General features: G+C 39.1%; 1 protein-coding gene across 1 annotated transcript in view; it reads right to left on the minus strand.

Moving 5' to 3' along the window:
- Positions 1-22367, minus strand: part of ACOXL (acyl-CoA oxidase like) — a 257177-nt gene that overhangs the window by 43987 nt on the left and 190823 nt on the right. Inside the window, exon 17 of the mRNA XM_072141224.1 lies at positions 15811-15881. Coding sequence (XP_071997325.1) covers positions 15811-15881 — 71 coding nt within the window. The remainder of the gene's footprint in view (positions 1-15810; positions 15882-22367) is intronic.

Raw genomic sequence — 22367 nt, forward strand, 5'->3', positions numbered from 1 at the left:
CTATTTCTGAATATACTGCTTTTCTATTACTACCTGCAATGAGGAAGTAGTGAGTGAGACAAGCGAGACAGACATGGCAACCAATCGGTGCTCCTCTTACAGGATTGCTGCCAAGTTTGGTGTCAGCTAAATGCCTTATAGTACAGCTGACACCTGCCCTATATGCAGAGGACTTGTAGTCCCACCAAATGCACCCTTAATAGCACCATTGATGTGCTTTGGTGTGTTAAAAGGTTAATACATACATGACCTTTCCAGACTTTTTTTTATTTAACTATAGGTAAAGTCAAACTTTTTGTATTGAAACATATGTCAACAACATTGGGCTTCTGTTATAAATATACTATAGGAAAAAAAACTTAATATTACTATATACTAAAACTTAATATTACTATATACTTCAAGCTATAAGGCTTGTATGTGCACATAAGGTAGCTGACAACTAGCTCCTTGTAATGATTCTCTCATCTTATTAGGGGCTAGTGTGTGCAATGGGGTGTTCTCCACCAATCAGTGGTCATCTGGGGCTATTAGGATAAAGATTACTTACTAAGAAGGAGAATATAGTTGATTAGGAACAATATGTATAACTGAGGCCTCAATCATTACAGTGGCAAAGGCTAGTTTATAGCTACAATGGTGCCATGATAAACAGAGACAAAATAGAAAAGATAAAAAAATATTCACATTCACATTCTATTATGTCTATTATACTCATCCAATACATAGCTTGGGATATTGCCACATTAAATGCATACAGATATTTTGAAATTCATAATTTTATTTCTTGTGTTTCGTTTTTACCTGTACTTTACTATATGCAGTGTTGTTTGCAACATTTTTTCGCAACATTTTTTATTAAGCACTTTTTTCCAGATTTTTGCTATTGTATAATATACTATATATATTGTATATGTATATATACTGTTGGAAATATGACATGGTGTGGCTTGAGACAGTTTAAGGGTCTTTGTGGACAGAGGAAGAACTAAGCCATAAATGCCTACATTGCCCCTAATAAAGATTGTAGAGACAGCGGCATGTGATAACAATGGACTGTGCTATTAAACCTGGAGGCCATTGCCCCCTGGAGATTCTACCAGATCCTGTGGGAAACAAAGACTCAAGTTACTTGTCCTGCAAGTTGTGTGATAAGAATGATTTGACTCTACATCCTCATTGGATTGGCCAAGACAGTGGTGGAGGTGGGATGATGGGCAAGTGTGTGTGGGATACGTGTGTATGTATATAAGATGGTATACAGATCTTTAGTTAGAGCACTTCCTTCCCACCGTCTCTCTGTCCCTTAGTTAGTTTACCCTCTATGTATATTCCCCTGTATTGTACCCTTAATAAATCCCCTATAAAGATCCATTAAATATTGTTGTTAATTTAATATTAACTGGCACCCCAAAACCAAGCAGATTTTACATTTGGCACCCCAGATGGGACCTGTAATTTAAATTCTACAGAGAATCCACGGCAACATATCTGCGCTATTTCAATCTATGAATAGAATTTGGATCTTTGGTACAGAGAAAATCCTGGTAAGTAACACGTTTTCATATTACATTACAACTAAGCCAGGTTGTTTTATGTGAATGTATAGGAAGTCGCCTGTTGAGATTGTAGGGTAACGTTAAGTGTGAGCGGTTGTGTTTAGTGTACAGAGGTAAAGTTGTAGGCCTTTGTCTGTACATTTCCCTAGATTGAATGAATATAAAGGTGTAAACAGTGTGTAAAGTAACCTGTTGGAGCTGTAGTGTAGTAATTTATTACACAAACTGTGTTTGCTCAGTTGTCATTTTGTGTGTTTGTCAGTGTGTATTGTGGTAACAGAGATGGAACTTGTTCAGAAGTTTGTGAAAAAGTATTCCTCTGCTCGCTACCATTCATGTGATGATGGTTCACTAGAGGAGCAATATAAGGAGCTGATGCTGCAATGTAAGGCCCATAATGAGAATTAAATGGGAAAGTGCTCAGTAAAAGAGGGAAGAAAGAAAGGTTGGGCAATGAAATTACGAAACAAGGAGAACAGATCCGGTCCCTCCAAGTACAGAACCAGACCTGCCATAAAGCAGCAGATGTCTGCATTGTCACTACCGGGGGTGATGAACACAATCTAATACCTGCAGATAAGTCTCCAACACTCACCATCCAGGATAGACTACAGCTGTGTCAGGTTATTGGAGAATGGGATACAAATTAATCACCAATAGTTGTATCCAATAAATTTGAAGCTGTGGTGAAGCAATACAACTTGTGTAATGCAGATGCATGGTCTCTGCTCCAAGCATGGCTTCCTGGGCCTCTGGCCGCACAATTGTCATCTACACACATGGGAGATGAGGATAGTGGCGCAGACATAAGAAGGAAAGAACTGCAGCGTATCATGGGAGGGAGAGACATAAGGGTTGAGAATACCCTGAGAAGATATAGGTTCAGGACAGGTGATGACCCCCTTATTTTCTGTAACAAGTACCTGTCCTTATTTAGGAATGTTTACAATTGCCCGGATATGTCTCAGGATGACTCTGATTTCCTCTATTCAATGGCAAATCAGTGTAATGTGGATTACACCACAAGGATTGCCCTGAGAAATGCCACATCCCTAGAGGACTTTATTAATATACTCAGGGACTGGTGTGAGGAGTCTAACAATAGGGATGAACCATCAGGATATCTGTCTACAGAGTACAGAGCTAGGAGGACGAGATATGTCAGGTATTGCTATGGAAGTGGGAGGCCAGGACATATTAAACGTTTCTGTAATGTAAATAATGCAAACCATGAGACACATTATAATTCATTGTATACAGAAATTGATGCCATTGAGCCTGAGACCAACCAGAACACAGTGATCACAGAGACATGTGAGGAGGCCACGACACCTCCTGGAAGTAGCCATACAGAGACATGTGAGGAGGACATGACACCTCCTGGGACTAGCCATACAGAGACATGTGAGGAGAACACATCATATGCAAATAAGAGCCCCAATATACACAGGGATAAGAAAGAACAGCCTCCCCCTCACTGCAAAGGGCACAAGCAAGGTGCTAATGTCCCAGGGTACAATCCATGGGCAGGGCTGCCATTCTAACTATTCTGGAGCTGTACACAGATCGCCCTCCACCTGCTAATAAACGCTGCACAGTACAGCAGCAGCATGGCTTATTAATGTGTGGCTATACCAATACACATTGTGAATGAATAGATTTGGAATTGTGTTAATGGTATGAATTGCTTGGTTTCTAACTATTTTTGTCTTTCTTTTGTAGGCTGGATGTTTTGTGTCACATGACTCCAGGGCAAAGAAACTAACACTTTTGTTTGTTTCTACAGGTTCCATTCTTTGATCTCGTGTTTTACATATCTGTTTTGAGTAATGTTTGTGTGATAACTGTCAATGTGTTTTTGTTTTTAGGCAACAAGGTGGTTTGCTGAAGAAACAATTACCGTATATACCGGCGTATAAGACGACTTTTGAAGACAGAAAAATCTTCTGTCTTCTCTGGGGTCGTCTTATACGCCGGTAATCGTCTTATACGCCGGTAATGACGGCGTATAAGACGATCGCGGTCGGATCGCGCTGCATGGAGAGGGCTCACGGGCTGAGCCCTCTCCATAGCCGGTAAGGCTTACCGGTAACACCCGCGATCGGTGCTAGCACCGATCGCGGGTGTTTTCACAGCGATGGCTGCCGGCAAAGCTGCCGGCAGCCTCAAAAAGATGCGCATGGGACATACTCACCGCGCCGTCTTCTTTCTTCTGCTAGGCGCCGCCATGTTTTTCCCCGGGTCGGCGCCTAGTATGACGTCAGCAGCGGCGCGTCATACTAGGCGCCTGCCGGGGAAGATCAATGGCGGCGCCCGGCAGAAGAAAGAAGACGGCGCGGACATCGGGGGAGCATCGGGGTGAGTATATGATTATTTTTTTTTAAATGCTGGGCTGTATACTACTGGGGGCTGTGCTGTATACTACTGGGGGCTGTGCTGTGTACTACTGGGGGCAGTGCTGTGTACTACTGGGGGCAGTGCTGTGTACTACTGGGGGCAGTGCTGTGTACTACTGGGGGCAGTGCTGTATACTACTGGGGGCAGTGCTGTATACTACTGGGGGCAGTGCTGTATACTACTGGGGGCAGTGCTGTATACTACTGGGGGCTGTGCTGTATACTACTGGGGGCTGTGCTGTATACTACTGGGGGCTAGGCTGTATACTACTGGGGGCTAGGCTGTATACTACTGGGGGCAGTGCTGTATACTACTGGGGGCAGTGCTGTATACTACTGGGGGCTGTGCTGTATACTACTGGGGACAGTGCTGTATACTACTGGGGGCTGTGCTGTATACTACTGTATGCGTTGGAAAAGGGGTAGTCTTATACGGCGAATATATCTTAAACTCTATATTTTAAACAGGAAAGTAGGGGGGTCGTCTTATACACCAGGTCGTCTTATACGCCGGCATATACGGTATTAATATTGACATTTTTGTTTACAGGTCATAAAAAAGGTAGTATGTGAAAGATATTGTTTGTATCATGAATAATGGTTAATGTTTTATGTTGTTACAAATAAAACCACGTGGTGTAATGAGCTCAAAATTTATGAGGGTTAATTGTTTGCAAACAATTAAAAAAATGAAGTAACATCCCATTGTGATGTGTAGGTCCTGTGTGTAATGTATTTGTTGTTTTTTGTGCTATGTCTGTTCTTTATCTTGTCCCATAGATGACCTTACTTAATCATTGACAGAAGAAGGATTGGAAACTGCCGCATTTATTTCTTTGATTCAAGTATTATTTTTTTATATAATGATTGGTACCATTTTGTGGTACGAAAGGGGCATGGTTTTAGACAGTAATGCAGTACCAAAGGGGCAGACTATAGTGAATTCGCATAAGTAAATAAATAAGGAGGATGAGGATCATTTGATATTTAGCTTTATTTTTTCCATTTAGGCATTTACCAGAGGACCTTACAAAATTTTTGTATTTTTAAGGAGAAGCCTTTAAAATTAAATAATGTGCCGTCAGGTGAAATAAATGTCAAAGTGATAATTTTTGGTTGTTTTTATTTTGCCTAAACACCTGCACTGGTAGCGGAGCAATAACGTACATTACCAGCCGAATAAAAGACAAGTTGTTCCTGGTGTGAGACAAATATTAGTGGTCCCTGTAATGCTTTGTGTACAGTCGCACCTAGTTATGAATTTGATTGTCTGTAAACAAGACACATCTCAGATACATTCTGTAGATGTTTGCATATATTTTTCTATTTAAGGTTTTCTTTGATACATTTGTCTCACTGGCAACTTAATTTAATTTTTTTTTAAAACAAACTGCACGCTCCTTTATACCAGTAAAGCATCTAAATGAAAACCATAGGGTATTTTAATTTCTCTTAATCTATGTGTGTCTGTCTCCATGGATGCCTAAACATATAGTAATTAATGTCTCAGCTACATGACTACATTGTATATTATATTTTATTGTACACAAGAAAGATTAGATGAAGGACACCTACCCTAGAGCAGTGATGGCTAACCTATGGCACTGGTGCCAGAGGTGGCACTCGGAGCCCTCTCTGTGGGCACTCAGGCCATCACCAGAGATGACTCCAGGTATCTTCCTGCAGTCCCACACAGCCCAGGACTTGCTGCGCACAGAGATATTTTAAAGTGACAGCTCTACCTGGGACTATTTTCTGCTTTATTGGTGCCTCAGGTGCTGGTATCAATGAAAACTGTGACAGAGAAGGGAGTATAAATCACAAATTACATTTCTGTGTTGGCACTTTGCAATAAATAAGCGGGTCTTTGTTGAAGTTTGGGCACTCGGCCTCTAAAAGGTTTGCCATCACTGCCCGAGAGGGTGATTAGTGACATTTTCTGAATCTACTAGTATAGTGACTGCTGACATTTTTTATTTACATAATATGTATTCATGTTTTAGTAAATCTATACAGTTCTGAACAACAGAAGACATATATGATATGTAATGCAAAAGTATTTGTGGAGTGTAAATATCAAACTTTGTAAAAATAGACATTAAATTTGGTAATGGGGTAAATGTGACAAAATTGATTGTTCATCCTTACGAAACTAGTTATAAACTTATAATAAGTTATAATCTGGAAACCCCTAGATTACCCCATGGATCTGTTGGAATCAGTTGGTGCTTTACTATAGTTATTGGTTTCTATTATTATGATTTTTGTTTATTTTATTATGATGTGATTTCATATCTGCGTTATAATGATTTCCAGTTTGCTTTGTATATGATATACAGTGTTAGTATAATGTATATTGTAAATATCACAGACAGTTACTAGCATATATGGAGATCTATATTTGCTGGATAAATGGTATAGATGAAAAATGTTATTCAAGAAATGGATATGAGAATGAATGTGAGTGAATGGTGTGATGACCATTGGTGCCCTATTCCTTACCCATATAACCTTCAACTACTTTGTCTTGAGGACAAGCCAGAAGAAGAAAGATCATTTCCACACCCAAAGAAGATAATGGAGGAGAAATGTATTTTATTTCTGTTCTAAACATGGTCTAATGGTGTGTGGGCCTTTCAGGCCCAAAGGGGCATAATGTTGGAAATATGACATGGTGTGGCTTGAGACAGTTTAAGGGTCTTTGTGGACAGAGGAAGAACTAAGCCATAAATGCCTACATTGCCCCTAATAAAGATTGTAGAGACAGCGGCATGTGATTACAATGGACTGTGCTATTACACCTGGAGGCCATCGCCCCCTGGAGATTCTCCCAGATCCTGTGGGAAACAAAGACTCAAGTTACTTGTCCTGCAAGTTGTGTGATAAGAATGTATTGACTCTACATCCTCATTGGATTGGCCAAGACAGTGGTGGAGGTGGGATGATGGGCAATGTGTGTGAGCTATGTGTGTGTGTATATAAGATGGTATACAGATCTTTAGTGAGAGCACTTCCTTCCCACCGTCTCTCTGTCCCTTAGTTAGTTTACCCTCTATGTATATTCCCCTGTATTGTACCCTTAATAAATCCCCTATAAAGATCCATTGAATATTGTTGTTAATTTAATATTAACTGGCACCCCAAAACCAAGCAGATTTTACATATACAATATACAATACAATGTATATACACTCACACACACATATACACATATAAATGCTCTCTAAAATGTGAAGTGGCCCTAAAGCAAGCACAGGGGGAAATAAAAGTGGAACAGAAAGTTCCCTTTCAACAGGTTGTTTCTTGCTTCCAATTTAAATAAATATGCACAGTTTGTGGCCACATGTGGTGTTTGTATTGCGTAAAACACAATGTAAATTTCCAGGGGTGGGGCTCAGCCCGATCGCATATGCAATAAAATTGAAACACATATGATCAATAACCAGCAATTAAATGCTAAAAAAACGGGTTCTGGTTACAGATTGCAAGTGCAAAAGTCCAGCACCCAAGTGTTTTGTTGCACTTGTAACGAAATACAAACTCCACGTGTGATGCTCCCACAGATGTATGTAACAAGTAGCAAGTTGTATAACAACCTACTAATTTAAATTTTGGCCCACTACTAAGGGCATTATACCGGAACCTTTCATCCTTGTACAGGGATCTGGACTTTACTGTGAAGAGAACACAAGGTGTGCACACACTAGCCCTTTAAGAAGGTAAGACAGCCAGAACTCACACCCAATGAATGACGGAGGAGCAGCCTGGGTGTCTGGGACCATGCCTGACAAGACTACTGTAAGTAACCTTGAAAGTTATAAATGCAAAGAACCGAGGGCTTGGCCTGATTGCTTCAGCGTTTCCAGTGAAACACATCTGATTTGTAATAGCAGCCAGTCTTTTACAAGTAAACAATGAAATACACCAGATGCTTGTTGCCAATCACTCATGCATTTAACTGGAGCCGGCCAAGTCATCAGTGTTTGTGTTTGGCTAGCGTTACAAGGACCTAGTTGTCATTTACCTTATGCCGCATGCAAAATATCTTGTAATGGTACATGTTTTTTTCTGCTTCCCATCTATTTTCTCTTCCCAAGTGCCTAAACCCTCTAAAGCTTGGGGTCCTAAATGGTTTTTAGCAACAACACATTTAACAGACTGTTCTGTTAGATTCTTTTGCAAATCTAACTATTCAACTGTAGGTATTTTATCATGTCATTGCTTGTCTTACACTTTTTTCTCTTAAGTCTTATGTGCTATCTAGCTGTGTTTTTTTAAAGCATGTTAACAGTTTAACAGAAAATTCTTAAAGGGTATGAACGTCCTATACGGAAAAAAAAACATGCTATAAAAACTAATTCTTTCTAAAGTAGGTGGAGTTATCTCCAACATGGCTGCCTCGGGATACTACAACTCCCATGATCCCTCAGTAACACCTCCTCCCTCTCATGCTCTGCTCCCAGTAATAATCTAACAAACTGTCTTGCGCTGTTACCATAGTAATAATGTGTGTAATTGCCATCACTACACATTGCCCCACTGAGATGACTTCTCACCACAACACTTGCCATACTAGATGCACAGTACCCAACTGACTAGAGCCAAACCTAGTGATGATCAGATGATGAGGCAGGTGCAGGACATGTGATCAGCAGCCATCTTCTGTCCTGCTTCTCTTCCAGAGGGACAGCTAATTACATTTCAGCTTATATTTAAATGACCCAGTCAAATATGAATTATACTTATTCCTGGATACCCCTTTAAGTATTTTATTCTGCATCTACTCCCTTGTGAAGACCTGGCCTAACATTTCTGTTACAGTACATTGTGTTGCTGTGCATCTGCAGTCATCTGTTCGGCTTCTATTTTTATTGCCACTTTGCTGCTTCACTTCCTCCTGACCTTACTTAGCATATACAGTATACCTTTGTCTTGGCATGCCCCGGCATGTTACTAATGTCTAGAACCTGTGAAACAATGGATGTTACACTTCACATGGTAAAAAAGGATATTGTATCTTCCTCATATCCCTGTATTCTGTTTAATTAGAATTTTTAAGAAAAAGCATAAATGAAAAACTTCATATAAACTAATGGAATACTGTACCATAATGCCGGGATAGCAAGATTAGTATAAATCATTTTTGTCAGTTTCATTCAAACTTTGTAGACATTTAGCACTGTCCAATGGAGTTATATATAAAAATAATCTTTATTTATATAATGCCATCATATTCCGTAGCACTACAAATCATACAGGATGTATACAAATAAAATAATACATTACAGAGTACAAACAGTCGTATGAAACAATAGGAATGATATCAGAAAAATGTACAGACACATTCATCCAACACATAGCTTTGTATAGCTACAAGCAATCTTTGTATGGATTGCTGTCTTTGTACTTAATAGTGTAGTCTGCTGCTTCATACAGCAAAAAAGTCATACTGACATATATATATATATATATTGTCATATAGGCTGCCATATACTGATATACATATACTGATATATACATATACTGACATACAGGGTGCTATGGCAGACATCTGGGGCCCCTGTTAAAATATCTGTGTATGTCGTGTGCCTGCACTTTCCATCTATACAAGCTGTGCAGGTGAGGGGGTTACCACAATGCAGTGACGCAGCACATGATACTCTCTGATAACCACTACTTCTCCACATCACATCGGGAGCTGTCTGGCCCAAAAGGGGAAGGACAGTAACCAGTGCAGTAAGAAGCAAGACGATGTCTGCACAATGATAATCCTGCTACACTGTGGCCCACTTTTCCTACTTGTCTGAACGTAGTCCTGCAGCAGGTTCATTCCTATCGTCAATGCTACCCCCAAGAGTGTACTTCTATACAACATGGAAGGGTAGTGTATGTATGTTTAGCCAGTAAGTGCATGATGCTTGTGTGTGAATGTATCTATATTTTGTGTGTGAATGTTTCTATTTTATATAGAGTTTACATACTCTATATAAAAAGACACATATGTATATATACCACAATACACAACATCCAGACAATGTACAAATCCAGACAACTTATATAAAGAACATGTAAATATGTGAGGAGTTTACACATACCCCACATGTGTATATTCACAAAGCTATGCGGCAAAGAGAACGGGATTCTACGGCGGTCATTAAGGGTACTTCTTCTGACACAACGCCTTTCTACAGTGACGCGTCAGAATAATATTTTGGGACATCAGGTACCTAAAGTGCCGTTGTCTAGCTGTGGCACTAACATCCGGGACCGGAAAATCTCCAATCCCGGGTATTTAACCCCTTACATGCCCCGATCAGACATGACTGCAGCGTGCAAGTGTCCCCACCGTGGATCGGACACCCCCCCCTCCCAGTGCGCTTACTGGGGGATCGGATTCCTCCTGCCACAGCCCGGGGGTCCGGCAAGTGCCAGCTCCTCTCTGCACCGGGTCCCGCCTCCTGGCAGGACCTGGCTGTATGTAACTAAGCATGCGCAGAATGCTCAATTACTTACTCTGTACACTGCAATATATGCGTATTGCAGTGTAAAGGCTTGCACAAGCGATTGGATGAACGCTTGTTCAAGCCAAGAAGTGAAAAAGGTAAAAAAAAAGTTTAAAAAAAAAGGAAAATTTTATAATAATGAAATAAAATAAAAGTCCCCTAATCAGCCCGATTACTTATAAAATCAAATGAAGTATATAAAACACAAAAAACACACAAAAAAGTACATATTTGGTATCAACGCTTCCGTATCAATCTTTACTATAAATCTAAAACAATATTGAACCCGCTCAGTGGACATAAAAAAAAAAAACCCAAAACTTCCTGTAATATACCATTTTTAATCAAATAACCTCACAAAAAAATGTTCTAAAAAGTGATCAAAAAAAGTTATGTGCCCTTATATGAATCGACTGAAAAGAACAACTCTTTTTGCAAAAATTAAGAACTCAACTAGACCTGTCAACAGAAAAATACAAAAGTAAAAAGTTGGCAATAGTAAAAACAATGCGATTTTCTCCAATATTGGTTTTGCTCGGTAAAATTAAACAAAGAATAGAAAAACTATATAAATGAGGTAATCGTAGTGAACCAAAGAATAAAGATAAAATAATATTTTATAATTTTGTTTGTATCCCCCTTGAAATAGTTAATAAAATCTCATGAATAAGCTATAGACCCCCAAAATTTATTACAATACAATGTGACAATACAAATCTCCTCTGAATGGCGCTGTTTTTATCCTATACCCTGCCATGCACCCATACAGCAGGTTACCACCACATATGGAGTGTTGATAGACTCGGGAAAAATTGGGCATCAAACTTTGCAGAGCATTTTATCATTTTATTCATTATGAAAGTGTCATTTTAGGCCTAAATTAATGTATTTTCAAAAAAAAGTCAAAAGTTTCTAAATCACACTTCCATTTTGTTTTAACCCATGTGAAAAACTTAAAGGGTTAATAGACTTAATAGAAATTGTTTTACATACGTTGAGGGGTGTAGTTTATATAGTGTGGTTATTTATGGGGTTTTATATAATATATATATATATATATATATAATATTTATATAATATATATAATATAATTTAGGCCTTTCAAAGTGTGTCCCTCAAAATGTGATTTTTTGCGATTTTCATGAAAATTTTAAAAATCGCACCTAAAGTTCTAAGCCTCATATCATCCTAGAAAAAGGAGAGGATGGATAAAATATCATTCAAAGGCTACATTCACACGACCGTATGATTTCTCCAGTCCCGTATTTACGGGCCGTATATACGTGACGCTTTTCATCAGTATGCAGCACGTATGTAACCCGTATGTAACCCGTATTTTATACGTCCCCATAGACTTCTAGGGCATACGGAACTGAAATACGGGAGAAAATAGGACATGCTCTATATTTTTATACGGCTAGTATACGGTACGGAACGGAACGGATTTAACAACGGCAATATAAATGGTCAGACGTATTGTCCATTGAAATGAATGTGGCCGTATGTAATCCGTAAAAAAACGGTATGGTACGGTACGGATACGGCCGTTTTCATATGTCCGTGTGAATGTAGCCTAACATAAAGCAGACATGGTTAGACAAATGTTAGTTATGTAGCTTTTGGGGTAGTTTTACTTCCTGTCTGAAAAGCAGAATATTTCAAAACTTTGAAAAGGAAGATTTTTTTCTGAAATTTTGCCAAATTTTCATTTTTTTCCAGAATGAAATGCAAAACATATCACTTAAATTTTACCACTATCATGAAGTATAATATGTCTCGAGAAAAAAAAAATCTCAAAATCACCGGGATATGTTAAAGCGTCCCGAAGTTTGAGACTGGTCATTGAGCTGAAAACAAGCGTCGGTGATAAGGGGTTAAAGAAAATTACCCTGAGCTTCACGCAGATCACACAAGGATAACACATTTATTAAGGTTTTATAATGTTTTCAAACATTTACAAAAAATAAAACCTTGTGTACCAAAAAAAAATATCTTAATTTTACCATCTTCTGGCGCTAGCAACTTTTTCATACTTCGGTGTACGGTGGGGTAATTTTTTCCCCCACCGGGGGGCTTAATTTTTTACGACTTTTGATGATGTTTCCAATGCTACTAATTTAAGGACTGTACAGCCAAAATGGCAAAAAGTGGCATTTTCGACTTTGGGCGCTATTTTCCGTTACCAGGTTAAACGCCAGGAAAAAACTTTATTATATTTTGATAGATCGGACGTTTTGAGATTGAGATCGGACGTTTATTTATATCAGTTTTAGGGAAAGGGGGGTGATTTGAAATTTTTTTTTTAATGAAAATTTTTTGTTACTACTTTTGTTAGTACTTTAACCCTAGGTTGTCTGATTGATCCTACCATATACTGCCATACTACAGTATAGCAGTATATGGGGATTTACCACATCATTTATTAAATTGTGCAAATTGCACATTGTAATGAATGAGTTAAAATCAGACAGCCTTGGGTCTTTGTCAGACCCGAGGCTGTCATAGTAACCAATCGCACACCCCCCCCCCCCCAATGACTTCAAAGGAGACGGGGATCAAATCGAGCACATGATTTAAATGCCTCCGGCAGTTATGATTCCCTTCTCCTGCTTCTTCCTTGTCCACTCCTCACAGCAGCAGAAGTAGTGCGATGCAGAGAGGAGAAGAGCCGGCACTTAAAGGGTGACCGCCAGGTCTAAAGCGATTTATCAGAGCTGCTGGGTCTAATCAGTTCCAGTACAGCTCTGATCAACAGTAGCAGTTAAAGGTGGTCGTTTCCCCCTGTAACTGGGGAATGTAAAAGAAAAGATGTAAAAGAAAAAAAAACAACAGTGTAAATGCCCCCCAGGGCATTAATAAGTATTAATAAAAATAAATTTGCATTTCCCCATATAAGAAAAGAAAAATCCCCTGCTACACTACAAAAACATCACCATAGTTGCCTTGTTTGCCTGAGACTATACATATTCTATATCAAAACGTGTGCTGAAAAAAACTGCGGAAATTTTAAGGTAGAGCGCAAAAAAAGTTATGGCCCTTAAAGTAGTAAATGCACCGTTCGCTAGAGCCATTTAAGGCTGCATCACTAAGGGGTTAAGAAACTTGTCTTTGTGGGAATACCCCTTTAACTCATCTCAACCCAGATTTCCAGAACAGACATCCACATAGAGCAGGGATACACTTGGTAGAACATATTCTACACAACCCTAAAAAATGTAATCTCATGTTCACAGAGTTACAGGGGAAATTCCTTTTTTCCCTACATACATCCCTCCAACTATGCCTGGAAATGAACAAGCCTGGAAAATTACTGGAATCCCAGCTATCATGCTCATCAGAGCTAATGGCCAGTACAGACAGGTTTAATCCATCCAAATGTAATTCCATTGGCAATGCTGGCAATGAGAGGGGGCTGACAATCCAGCCATTTTGGGATATACTTAAGGCTTTTATGAACAAGTACTTCGCAAGCTATGTACCCAGAGACCTAATGTGGGTGATTTTCAGGTACATCGACACAGACACTCATTGCTGCACTAGGGGCTGTCTGAGACCCCTAATGGCAGTGGCAAGGCTGCAAAAGTATCCTTCAAACTTGGCCCAGCCCCAATGCATAACCCTTTAGAATATTTCTAGACAAACTCACATTCATTTTATACATGGATTGGTTCGAAGCCTCCCTGAATAGGGAGAAACCTTCTTTAACACATGGAAAACCTTCATTGCTCTGATGTCTGAAGAGGAGGCATATCAGAGAATCCTTTGCAGCGACAGTTTGGTACAAAGAGCGACAACTCACAGCTGACCCCTCCATAGAACATGGTTAAGAATGACCATGGAATTTTGTAAGTGATACCTGGTCTCGGATGAATGTGGCCTCAGGGGATGAAGTGATGAGTATTGTCAAGCCAGGTTTTATTTGTTTTTGTTTTATTATATAACTTTTTGTGTTTTATTTCCCTATTACCCCTTTGCTCCCCCCACCCCCTGAAGAAAACAAACAAACATCTATATACCAAAGGAATGAAGTATACCACACCAAGCCACTAAAAGTCCTGGATATTGATCATACATTAGGATCAATGTAGACTTTACTGTTCAGAATTTTTTTTTCTTCTTTTGTCTTTGCAGGACTATGCTAACTGGAACCTGAACCATGACTCCAATCCTCTCTCCTTCACTATCTCCCTCCTCCCTTCCCCATAACCTTTAAGGTCTTATGAACAATGATTACGTTGTTGACCCTAATAAAGGGTCCTGTTTGATATCATGAAAACTCAATACACACAGTTTAAAAAAAATGAATGCCAAAATGTAGGTATAAATAATGGAGGGATAGTGTGAAATAAAAACTTTATTCAGAAATGTGTGTGTGTTTATCTTGTTAAATGACACTTTTTGGACAAGTTTTGGGTTGTCATGTTAGAAGAAGAGGATCGAATGACCATTAATCTCCCTCTGCCATATTTTGAGTCATTTTTTTAATGTAACAGAGAGCAAGCGTGATTGTTCTGGGTAGAAGAGGGTCAATAACATGAGCATTAATTAACATTAATAATATGAACATTAGTTCATCTTATACCTTTTCAAAAATTAGCTACCGATAAAGTCATTTATTTTAACTGTGAGCTGTGACAAGCTTCTCTGTGCACTCCTCTCTTTCTCATTCATACTGCCGGATGTGCCATGAAGCTGGAGGGCAAGGGGCGCACATCAGAGGGCTGTAACTTTGGATCACTCTAACCTAGAATCTCCTATTTCATATGAATCTAGGATTGTGTTTATATCTCAGGTTTCAGCCACCTAAAAAGTGTTTAAGTGACAGTCACAAGTGATATACATAAATATATGTATAAAATTGCATTAAAGATTCCTCTTGTGAAATGTGAATATCTCTGGATCCCTGGCACCTATAAAACAATGTCAAGTGACAGAACCTAAAGCCGTGTACACATAATGCACTCCAATTGGGTTTTGAAAACAATTCAATCTTATCAGGAGTTATTCCTCCAAGAACACATATGATTACATTCGGTAAGAGGCATCACATATTTTGCTGGTTAACAAGTGTGAGAGTATTCCGAGTATGAATGAGGTGCCTTACCTGTCATTGTTTTTCGCATTTGTGGGCCGTGAGAAATTATGGTGTGTGACCTCACTCTTTTAGTAGTTTTATCTAAATTATCGTAAAGTGAAAATGTAAACACACTCTAATTCACTATTTAATTAAATATAAAGAAAATAATCTATTGACATGAAACAGGATGGAGCAAACTCCACTGTATATATAGGAGAATTAGGGTTAAAGACAAGCAACAAACAAATAAAGCTGTAAGGGAATTTCTTCAATACCTCCATTAATAAACTCTGATCCTTTGGCACAGGACAAGACTCCACAGCCAATACAAACTGCTCCAAGGTCACTAGAAGATACAAAAGTATGTTGAATTAGCACATAAATGTATTTAATAATGGATATAAGTGTGTGCAGTATATATATAAATATATATATATATATATATATATATATATAGAGAGAGAGAGAGAGAGAGAGAGAGAGAGAGAGCGCACAAAAAACTAAAAGCAGTATTTAAAAATCATTAATATTCATCACATTATATCTCACTCCTTTCTCTTTCTTGAAATGGAACGGTCTATAAATAACCATTCCTGTTCCCCTTTTTATACAATGTTATTTAATATTACTAAAATAAACTCTTTGCTTCTGCCAAATTAGCCTTTTTCAATGATACAGTTCAATTTGATCCATCCCTTTCTGCTATGTGTTTCAATAAAAAATTTTCATTGTAAAAACAAAAAAAAAGCACCCAGAAAAAATCCTGTGTCTTGTGGTCGCCTTCCCTTCCTCATTTTCGCAAATTTATTAAGAAGCAGATTTCAGCCTCTATCCAAGTACTCTAGGGTAAAACAATAACTACCTAATCCAAAGATTACAGACTCCAGAAGACGTACACATTCATACTTTAATAATTTAAAGAGGACCTTTTATTACCGACATCAATTCTTTGCATCACCCATGCAGGCATGTGATAAGATTTATGAATGGGGTACATTTTGCTAATGTTAGGAGGCTAAAGGACCATTAGATGATGTTACTCTGGTCACATGACATTATTGCTAAATGGTGAGAAGGGATGAGGGAGGAGCTGTTGGATTCATAGCCAGGAAGTCATACCGCACTGACTCGCTCTAGAGTTCCCTGGATAGCAGGCAAAATTCTAAAGTTGATTATATTGGAATTTAAGAAAAACATTTATTAGATGAAAGAAGGGTGTCAGTTAGTTTATAGGGCTCTATGGGAAGCTACTATTAGTTGTATTTGTGAAAAATGTGGTGACAGGTTCCCTTTAATGTCCAGTTATTATTAATCCATTTCACTACACTTCACTACAATGCATGTACATAATGTGCAGGCACATTCATCTCAACTTAATCATGAGCTCAGAGAAAAAGCAAACTTAAATGTAAAGCAGTATACTGATTGAAAATAAGTATGTTATGTACATGTCATGGATTTCATTAACTCACATCTCTGTTTCATCTCTCTTTCCAAGTGTCATATAGTAGTACAATATTCAGAAACTAAATAAAAGTGTATATAAACCTGTACCCTGATAATCTATCCACATTGTCAGCACACAGAACTAGAGAGATCCATCACTGTAGCAAACTGCTTTAATCCTGATTATCTGGTCACTCTAGCAGTGCGGAGATGTGTGCAAGCATTCCCAGTGCATGTTTACTGTAATCTGTAGGGTAGCTTCACTACTGAATATGAGCAAAAAGTACATCTACATTCATCTCAACTAAAAATTCCATAATTTCCTTAAATTCTAAAGAAAAAAATATTCAGTACATACTGCATTGAACTAACTAACAATTATTATACACTCACCGGCCACTTTATTAGGTACACCTGTCCAACTGCTCCTTAACACTTAATTTCTAATCAGCCAATCACATAGCGGCAACTCAGTGCATTTAGGCATGTAGACATGGTCAAGACAATCTCCTGCAGTTCAAACCGAGCATCAGTATGGGGAAGAAAGGTGATTTGAGTGCCTTTGAACGTGGCATGGTTGTTGGTGCCAGAAGGGCTGGTCTGAGTCTTTCAGAAACTGCTGATCTACTGGGATTTTCACGCACAACCATCTCTAGGGTTTACAGAGAATGGTCCGAAAAAGAAAAAACATCCAGTGGGTGGCAGTTCTGTGGGCGGAAATGCCTTGTTGGTGCCAGAGGTCAGAGGAGAATGGGCAGACTGGTTCGAGCTGATAGAAAGGCAACAGTGACTCAAATTGCCACCCGTTACAACCAAGGTAGGCAGAAGAGCATCTCTGAACGCACAGTACGTCGAACTTTGAGGCAGATGGGCTACAGCAGCAGAAGACCACACCGGGTGCCACTCCTTTCAGTAAGAACAGGAAACTGAGGCTTCAATTTGCACAAGCTCATCGAAATTGGACAGTAGAAGATTGGAAAAACGTTGCCTGGTCTGATGAGCCTCGATTTCTGCTGCGACATTCGGATGGTAGGGTCACAATTTGGCGTCAACAACATGAAAGCATGGATCCATCCTGCCTTGTATCAACGGTTCAGGCTGGTGGTGGTGGTGTCATGGTGTGGGGAATATTTTCTTGGCACTCTTTGGGCCCCTAGGTACCAATTGAGCATCGTTGCAACACCACAGCCTACCTGAGTATTGTTGCTGACCATGTCCATCCCTTTATGACCACAATGTACCCAACATCTGATGGCTACTTTCAGCAGGATAATGCGCCATGTCATAAAACTGGAATCATCTCAGACTGGTTTCTTGAACATGACAATGAGTTCACTGTACTCAAATGGCCTCCACAGTCACCAGATCTCAATCCAATAGAGCATCTTTGGGATGTGGTGAAACAGGAGATTTGCATCATGGATGTGCAGCTGACAAATATGGGGCAACTGTGTGATGCCATCATGTAAATATGGACCAAAATCTCTGAGGAATGCTTCCAGCACCTTGTTGAATCTATGGCACGAAGAATTGAGGCAGTTCTGAAGGCAAAAGGGGGTCCAACCCGTTACTAGCGTGGTGTACCTAATAAAGTGGCCGGTAAGTGTATATATTTGTGAAGTCGATGTTATTCCAACTCCACAAAAATGGTTACCGAATCCGAATGCATGACAGTAGAGTTTGCAGTTTTAAATCATAAAGCATAGTAGAATTTTGGTTTTACCATAGGTGATAGGGAGAGAGGGGGATGCTGCAGTCAGACTATTAGCGCAGGGCTCATCAACCTATTTCTATGTCAACAAAGATTATTCTCTTAACCCCTTAAGGACGCAGCCATTTTACAGCTTAAGGCTCAGCCCGATTTTTTGGATTCTGACTTGCTTCGCTTTATATGGTTATAACTTTTGAACACTGTTACTTATCAAAACGATTCTGAGATTGTTTTTTCCCCACATGTTGTACTTCATTTTAGTGGTAAATTTTGGCAGATAAGTTTTGCGTTTATTTACAAAAAAAAGAAAATATGATACATTTTTTGAAAAATTTGCCATTTTCGAAATTCTAAATCATTGCGTTTTCAGGCAGATAGATTTACCAGCTAAATAAGTTGCTGAATAACATTTCCCATTTGTCTACTTTACATTTTCATAATTTCTGAAATATCTGGATAATTTATTTTGACGTCACGCGGCTTACAAATAGAATATCGCTTTTCCGGATTTTCAGAATTGACTATTTTGGGGATAAATACAGTTTTGAATGAAATTTTACATATTTAGCATCAAAACCCCCTATATAATCTACCCATTTTCAAATCTGCACCCCTCAAGCTATCAGAAACAGCTTTTACGAAGATTGTTAACCCCTTGAGATCTTCATAGTAATTGAATCAAAATGGAGGTGAAATTTAGAATGGTCATATTGTTCCCTTATACGTTCATTTAGCCCTAAAATTTACACATTTCCAAAATATAAAAAGAGAAAACTCACCATACAATTTGTTCTGCAATTTCTCCTGAGTACAAAGACCCCCCACATGTGGCTGTGACTTGTTTTATGGGCGCACAGCGAGGTGCAGAAGGGAAGGAGGGCGCTGCAGCTGCCAGGATTTTAGTTTCCTCATTGGCCCCTTTTGAAGGCTATAAAATTTTCGCTTTTTCGTTATTGGGGCCATGTGACGGCATTTTTTTTGCGGGATGAGATGCTTTTTCCATTGTTACCATTTTGGGGTTGGTATCACCTATTGTTGAAAATTTAGGAACTTTTTTTGAGGGCAGGAGTAGAAAAGCATCAATTCTGTACTGGATTTTTGACTTTTTTTTTTTTGGTGTTCACCGTATAGACTAATAGTCATGTTATCTTTATTCTATGGGTCGATACGATTACGGGGATACCAGACATGAATATATTTTCTTACGTTTTACTAAATTTGTCAAACAAAACCCTAATGTGGGGAAAAATCTATAATTTTTGTATTGCCATCTTCCAAGTGGCATAACTTTGTTACGTTTTTGGCTACGGAGCTGGTTGATGGCTTGTTTTTTGCGGGACATGTTGTACTTTGCACCAGTATCATGTCTGAGTACATATGGTTTTTTGGTCGCATTTTATATCATTTTTTGTGGGATTGAAAAGGTAAAAATCATAATTTTTGGAGGGTTTATAACAGTTTTTTTTTACGGCGTTTATCGTGGGGGTTCAATAATGATTTACTTTTATTCTACGGGTTGTTACGGACGCGGTGATACTATATATGTGGGGTTTGTGTTATGATTTAGACTTTTTTTTTGAGTTATATGTCTCTTTATATGTTTTGGGGTTTGGGGCATTTTTAGTGATTTATGACTATTTTTTTATTGAATAACTTTTTTTTTTTTACTTTTTCACTTTTATACCATGGGACATGAAGAAGCAATCTTCTGATTGCTTCTTCATGATAATATTCTGCAATACTGATGTATTGCAGAGTATTATCAGTGTCAGCCTATGCACTTGCATAGGCTGGCACTTTGCCAGTAAGATGACGTCACAGACGCCATCTTACTGGCAATTCTTGCTAGTAACTCTGGGGTCCAGATCGGACCCCAGAGTTACTATAGCAACGATCGGCGCCCCCCGAAAACGGTTCGGGGGGGCCGATCGTGGGGGAAAGACCCCCCAGATACTTGTTAGATGCCGCGGTCGCGCTGACCGCGGCATCTAACGGGTTAAGCACCCGCGATCGGAGACAACTCCGATCGCGGGTGTTACACTGGGGTGCCGGCTATTAGTTACAGCCGGCACCCCGTGTTTCCCGATGCCGGTTCGGCTCTGATCCAGAGCCGAGCCGGCATAAGCGCCGTGGCGGATATATCCGCCACTGAGCGCTAAGTCACTGCGCTCCGTGGCGGATATATCCGCCGCGGAGCGTGAAGGGGTTAAATCTGAAATGACAACATTCCACTATAATACATACGGTACATTTTCAGAAACCTGACAGCAAAGTAAAATATTATGTACGGTAATTTCACATTTTAAAGTTAATGTTAACACATTGCCTGTCATAGTCTAATCAAAGACACTTAGTTCTCTTTTCTATTGTTTTGCTATGTACATAAAAGCTTCATGAACTTATTTTAATATGTTGCAAAAAAATCCCTCAACTGTTTATAGTATGAATGAGAAGATAAAGTTTACAATGGGCCCTTGGTTTATACTTTTTTAAAATAATCTTATGATGGGATAGGCTTCCTCCACAACAAAGTGACGGTGTTAAAAAAACAACCAACAACTCAAGCTATAGTGTACCCATGAAGTAGAAATCCTGCTGGCTTGCATCAATATACACCATTATCACTTAGAAGAAATGGACAAACCCAGGAGGAGATTGACAGATACATACAGTCTGAATCTTCACTTAAAGGACATCTACCACCAGGATCAATGTTTGTAAACCAAGCACACTGACATAATGGCGTGAGCCGCCTCTGGCAGGATCTGCTCTGCTACAGTATAAGCTTCTTATGCCCAGGTTTTTAAGAAAAAAAAGGTTTTAAAATCATGCAAATGAGCCTGAGGGGCTCCAGGCTCCATTAACACTTATGAAGCTGGGAGCCCATCAAGCTCATTTGCATCATTTTTAAAGCATTTTTGTGTTAAAACCTGGGCATAAGAAGCTAAAAGAAGAGAAGATCCTACCAGAGGGGGCATCTTGTTGGTAGATGTCCTTTAAAAGTGTTAATTTTTTTAAAGACGTGAAAGGGGTTATGATATGAGTAATTAAAAATTATACAATTTTCTAATATACTTTCTGTATCAATTGCTCACAGCGTCTATAACTTTGCTTCTTGTCATTCAACAGGAAGCTTGACTGTTTACTTCCTGCGGATAAAAACCAGTCCATGGTCATGTTATGTCACAAAGGTGCACGGCTTGTTAGTATCACAGATCAGAGCTGTGTTTTATTGAAACGTGCACCTGTGTTACAATACATGCCCATGGACCCGTCCAACGATCCGACGGTTTCGGACTGAGCACCGGATTTAACATTTGAATTTGTGTCACAAGACAATGCACTTACATGTACGGGAAGAAGATGGTGAATTCCAGCGGACTTGAGCGGGGAAACGTCACAGGTAGGAAATCGCGCTGGAGTCCATGGTCGTCGGACAACGCACAGCGGGGATCGCACAAGGGACGAGGAAGTAAATGTGCCACATTGATGTAATTGGTAATTTGGGGCCAATATATATCTCTTTGAGAACAACATGAAGACACCACAGTACTGTGACCACTGGCCTTAAAACATCAGAAAATTCCAACATAGCAAAGAAAGGTTTCAAAAAAAGTTTTTATTGACAATAGAGGTCATATTATGTTTTTTTTTATAAATCTATTACCGAAAATA

Source organism: Engystomops pustulosus, chromosome 3 (genome assembly GCF_040894005.1).
Source record: "Engystomops pustulosus chromosome 3, aEngPut4.maternal, whole genome shotgun sequence".
In the NCBI taxonomy this organism is placed as follows: domain Eukaryota; kingdom Metazoa; phylum Chordata; class Amphibia; order Anura; family Leptodactylidae; genus Engystomops; species Engystomops pustulosus.